Source organism: Antechinus flavipes, chromosome 4 (assembly GCF_016432865.1).
Source record: "Antechinus flavipes isolate AdamAnt ecotype Samford, QLD, Australia chromosome 4, AdamAnt_v2, whole genome shotgun sequence".
Lineage (NCBI taxonomy): Eukaryota > Metazoa > Chordata > Mammalia > Dasyuromorphia > Dasyuridae > Antechinus > Antechinus flavipes.
Window position 1 is genome coordinate 108,671,476 of NC_067401.1, and position 6,000 is coordinate 108,677,475.

The 6,000-nt window shown below is 35.9% G+C and overlaps 1 protein-coding gene across 7 annotated transcripts in view; it reads right to left on the reverse strand.

Annotated features, from left to right (window-relative positions):
- Positions 1–5,151, reverse strand: part of LOC127559750 (uncharacterized) — a 65,084-nt gene extending 59,933 nt beyond the window's left edge. For 6 of the 7 annotated variants that reach the window (XR_007953202.1, XM_051993742.1, XM_051993743.1 and 3 more), the window contains exon 1: positions 4,938–5,151. Coding sequence is in view for 6 of the 7 variants with exons in the window: in XM_051993742.1 (XP_051849702.1) it covers positions 4,938–5,028 (91 nt within the window). In the remaining variant the exon portion in view is untranslated. The remainder of the gene's footprint in view (positions 1–4,937) is intronic. The other variant, XM_051993739.1, reaches the window with a different exon arrangement.
- Positions 5,152–6,000: the final 849 nt, after the last annotated feature.

Genomic DNA, 6,000 nt, shown 5'->3' on the forward strand with positions numbered 1-6,000 from the left:
TTGAAAAACAGCAGCAGCATATTAAGATGGACTAAGAGAAGTCCTGCAGAGAGAGAGAATATCCAGGACATACAGATGCATCTGTATTTGAATTCAAAAATAAACATCACAAGCATAAGATGAGATGGGAGGGGCATGTTTAGACAGAAATTTATCTGAAAAAGATTGTTAGGTTTTAAGTATCTACAAGATCCACTTGAGTGAATAATATCTCACTGGCAGGCAAAAAGAAAATAATATCCATTGCCCATCAATTGGAGAATAGTTAGATAAATTGTGGTATATGAATGCTACGGAATATTATTGTTCTGTAAGAAATGACCCACTAGTGGGATGAATACAGAGATGATTAGTGAGACTTACATGAACAGATGCTAAGTGAAATGAGCAGAACCAGGAGATCATTATATACTTCAATAACGATACTGTATGAGGAAGTATTCTGATGGAAGTGGATTTCTTCGACAAAGAGACCTAACTGAGTTTCAATTGATAAATGATGGACAGAAACAGCTACACCAAAGAAGGAACACTGGGAAATAAATGTAAACTGCTTGCATTTTTGTTTTTCTTCCTGGGTTATTTTATCTTCTGAATCCAATTCTCCCTGTGCAACAAGAGAACTGTTCGGTTCTGCAAACATATATTGTATCTAGAATATACTGTAACCTATTTAACATGTATAGGACTGCTTGCATCTGGGAGAGAGGAAGGGGGAAAATCGGAACAGAAGTGAGTGCAAGGGATAATGTTGTAAAAAATTACATTTTGGCATAATTTTAGATTGCTCTCCAGAATGGTTGGATTTGTTCACAATTCCACCAACAATGCATCAGGGTCCCAGTTTTCCCGCATTCCCTACAACATTCATCATTATGATGATGGCATGGGTTCTGTCAATAAAAAGTTATTAATAAAAATTAAAAAAAGAAAAAAAAAAAACGACCAGCAGGATGATTCCAGACAGGCCTGGAAAGACTTACATGAATTGATCCTAAGTGAAATGAGCAGAATCAGGAGATCATTTATAGATGGCAACAACAAAACTATATGACAATCAATTCTGACAGTCGCAGCTCTTTTCAACAATGAGATAATTTAAACTAGTGCCACTTGTTCAGTGATGAAGAGAGCCATCTACACCCCGCGAGAGGACCACGGCAAGTGAGTGTGAACCACAACATAGCATTCTCACTCTTTCTGTTGTTGTTTGCTTCATTTTGTTTTCTTTCTCAGTTTTTTTTCTTCTTGATCCTATTTTTCTTGTGCAGCAAGATAACTGTATAAATATGTATACATATATTGTATTTAATATATATTTTAACATATTTAACATGTATTGGACTACCTGTCATCTGGGGGAGAGGGAGGGAAAGGAGGGGATAATTTGGAACTGAAGGTTTTGCAAGAATCAATGTTGAAAAATTATCCATGCATATGTTTTGTAAATAAAAAGCTTTAATAAAAAAAAAAAAAAGAAAGAAAAGAAAAAATCCCAGGACCAAATGGATTCACAAGCAAATTCTACCAAACATTTAAAGAACAATTTATCCCAATACTATATAAACTATTTGGGGAAAAAAGGCAAAGAATTCCTTTTATGACACAAATATGGTGCTAATACCCAAACCAGGAAGAGCCAAAACAGAAAAAGAAAATTATAGACCAGTTTCCCTAATGAATATTGATGCAAAATTAAATAAAATACTGCTAAAAATGTTACAATAATATATCACAAGAATCATACTTTAAATGGTCAAAGGATATGAACAGACAATTCTCAGATGATGAAATTGAAACTATTTCCACTCATATGAAAGAGTGTTCCAAATCACTATTGATCAGAGAAATACAAATTAAGACAACTCTGAGATACTACTACACACCTGTCAGATTGACTAAGATGACAGGAAAAAATAATGATGAATGTTGTAGGGAATGCGGGAAAACTGGGACCCTGATGCATTGTTGGTGGAATTGTGAACAAATCCAACCATTCTGGAGAGCAATCTAAAATTATGCCCAAAAAATTATCAAACTGCATACCCTTTGATCCAGCAGTGCTACTACTGGCCTTATATCCCAAAGAAATACTAAAGAAGTGAAAGGGACTTGTATGTGCCAAAATGTTTGTGGCAGCCCTGTTTGTAGTGGCTAGAAACTAGAAAATGATTGGATGCCCATCAATTGGAGAATGGTTGGGTAAATTAGGTATATGAATGTTATGGAATATTATTGTTCTTTAAGAAATGACCAGCAGGATGAATACAGAGAGACTTGGAAAGACGTACATGAACTGATGCTAAGTGAAATGAGCAGAACCAGATCATTATATACTTCAACAACGATACTGTATGAGGATATATTCTGATGGAAGTGGATATCTTCGACAAAGAGAAGATCTAATTCAGTTCTAATTGATCAATGATGGACAGAAGCAGCAACACCCAAAGAAGAAACACTAAGAAATGAGTGTAAACTGTTTGCATTTTTCTTTTTCTTCCCAGGTTATTTTTACCTTCTGAATCCAATTCTCCCTGTGCAACAAAAGAACTGTTCAATTCTGCACACATATATTGTATCTAGGATATACTATAATATATTTAACATGTTTAAGACTGCTTGCCATCTAGGGGAGGGGGTGGAGGGAGGAAAGGGAAAAGCCGGAACAGAAGTGAGTGAAAGGGATAATGTTGTAAAAAATCACCCAGGCATATGTTCTGTCAATAAAAAGTTATAATAAAAAAATAATAATAAAAATTTTTTTAAAAGAATCATACTCTATGACCAAATGGGATTTATACCAGGAATGCAGGATTGAGTCAATATTTTTTTAAAAAACTAACAGCATTGTTGATCATCTCAATAACAAAACCAACAGAAATTATGTGCTTATCTTAATAGATGCAGAAAAAGCCTTTGGCAAAATACAACCTCCATTCCTCTTAAAAACACTTGAAAGCATAGGAATAATATCTTTAAAACATAAATAATATTTATCAAAAACCATCAGCGGGACAGTTAGGTGGCAGCAGATAAAGCACTAACCCTGAAGTCAAAAGGACTTGTATTCAAATTTAGCCTCAGAACTTCACACTTCCTAGCAGCATGATCCTGGACAAGTTACTTAAGCCCAATTGCCTCAGTAACAAAACAAAACAAAACAAAAACCAGCAAGCATTATCTCAAATGGGGATAAGCTAGAAGCCTTCCCAATAAAGTCACAGGTGAGGCAAGAATGCTCATTATTTAATTATTTATAATTTGATTATTTAATATTGCACTAGAAATGTTATTCTAGCAATAAGAGGGGGTTAAGAAATTAGAATAAGTAATAAGGAAACAAAACTATCATTCTTTGTAGTTGATATGATGTTGTATAACATCATATCAACTACAAAGAATGATAGTTCAAAAAACTATTTGAAATAATTAACAATTTTAGCAAAGTTGCAAGATACAAAATAAATCCAAATAAATCATTAGCATTTCTATATATTATCAAGTCCAGCAACAAGAGATAGAAAGGGAAATTCCACTTAAAATAACTGTAGACAATATATAAAATATTTGAGAGTCTACTTGCCACAATAAACTCAGAAACGATAAGAACTTATACATATAAAACTGTATAATTACTGTCTTATAAAGCAGTAATTATCAAAACAGTCTGGGACTGGCTAAGAAATAGAATGATGGAATTTATAGCAAGGATTCTTAACCATTGAATCATAGACCAAAGGAATCTGATGAAGCTTTTCTCAGAATAATGTTTTTAAATATATAAAATAAAATATAAAAGGTCACAAAACACAATAATGATACAGAAATAAAAATGCATTTTTTCCTATTAAAATTCATGAACTCATGAAATTTATTGACACATTTCTTGGGTGTGGGGGGGAATCTATGGATATCAGGTTAAGAATCCCTGATTTAAAGTAATATTATTTTTGTCAGAAATAAAATTATTTCTGTCAGATTTATTCCTAGAAATGCAGTATTAATTTTTATTTTTTAAATACTAGTACACATCTATAAAACAGAAAGTAGGATGATGCAGTCCTGAAACTGTATTTCATGAAGAGGAGTTGAAAGAACTTAGGCACATTTATCCTAGAAAAATTAATGCCTATTTAAAGGGTTGTCATATGGAAGAAGGCATTAGAAGAATTAATAAGTTAACACTGCAGGGAAGACAATAGAAATTTAATGCAAAGACAAACAGCAAGAAGATTATATATATATATAAAAGCCCTTTGTAACTAAGTCACCATTGACTCATATTGACTTTGCAGGCCACTAAAATCCCCAAATGTGCTCTCTAAATAGGACTCGGCCATGTTATACTTCTAAAGTTACAACCTCAGAAATAGTGGATCTGAAAACGTGCAGGAAAGCTCTATGACCCAGAAATAAAGAAAACATCTTTATAAGGGTAACTATGCTTTTCTGCACAAGGATTTCACTCCAAACATGGAAAAACTACTCTGAATCAATGTCCAAACCAGCTTCCTTGAATAAGGGTGTGGGAGTTGGGGGTAGAAATAGGGTCCTTGGAAGTAACCTAAATAAAGATGCCCCTTCCCCTTCCTTCTATACTCAAAAGGTCGACTAAATTCTTGCAGCACTGACTCCACACCCACCTCTCAGCTTCAGTTCTATGAACTTTTATACTGTCACCTTTATTTTTCCCCTGTGATAAATTTCAACTTTCTCCTCCACCTGAGCAGCTTGGGGGGCCAAGTATTAAGAAGAGCTCCCTTCTCTATTGTAGACCAAGGGCTCTATTCAGGACGAGCATCTTTCAGATCCAAGAGCTTAGACTGGGGAGATTGATGAGACTCCATTGCAGCTCTCCTCTAGGACTCATGACTGAGGGGGCCCAAGACCGAGGGGGCCATGAAGGAAACCCGATTAAAGATAGCAAGACTTACCTAGGACACAGACAAAGGCACCTAGGACTCTGGGGAGCTGGAGGCAGACAAGCTGATTAGCAAATAACACTTTCATTGGAGGTCTACCCATCTGCACAACAGGCTGAGAAAATTATTTCTTCCTCAAAAATTGAGAAACACATAGTCCCTCCCATGCCACTCGCTTTTTAGGGGAGGGACTGGTGAGAAGTTCCTCATTTGCCCAAGCAAAGAACAGCATTAAGTGGTTACGTATCAAATCAGTGGAATCTCTTACAGCCCCTTTCACTCGAAAAATAACTTTTAAAATAGCCTAAAGAAAGCAGAAGCCCAGACATTATTAATCCAGCTCCCACCCACCCCACTCTAACTCACTTCTCATTAACGAAAAAGGATGGAGGGGAGGGGAAAGACAAAGAATGGGAGGGAGGGGAAAAGAAAAAAAAAGGGATCTCCGACAGCTGGTTAATGACAAAACAGCTAGGAAATGGAGAGTATCTCTGCAATCACAAATGTACACAAATGTGTTTAACTACCTAGGAAGGGGGAAACAACGTAGTACATTTTTAATTTTCTCCTTCACTCTTAAGTCTCCCTGGTTTGCTCTGAACCAGACAGAGAAGTTGAGCAAAGGCCTGGGCTACAAAAAGAAGCAAAAGGCAGTTCCTGCCCTCAGAGAAATTATAACCTAATGGAGAAGACAACCACAAGACAAATATGTACAAACAAGGTATATACAGGATAAATAGGAAGTAAATGAGAGGGAAAGAACTAGAATTAGGAGAGGTTGGGAAAGGCTTTCTAAAAGATGTGTTGTTAGTTGGGGCTTAAAGGAGACCAGGGAGGCCAATAGACAGAGAGCAGGAGAGAGAGCACCCCAGGCATGAGAGACAATCACAGAAAATGCCCAGAGTCAAGACATGGAATGTCTTGCTTGTGGAGCAACCAGCAGGCTAGTGTTACTGGAAGGAAGAATATATGATAGACAGTAAGGTGTAAGAAGACTGGAAAGGTATGAGAAGACCAAGTTATGAAGGGCTTTGAATGCCAGACAGCATTTTGTATTTGCTCCTAAAGGTAATAG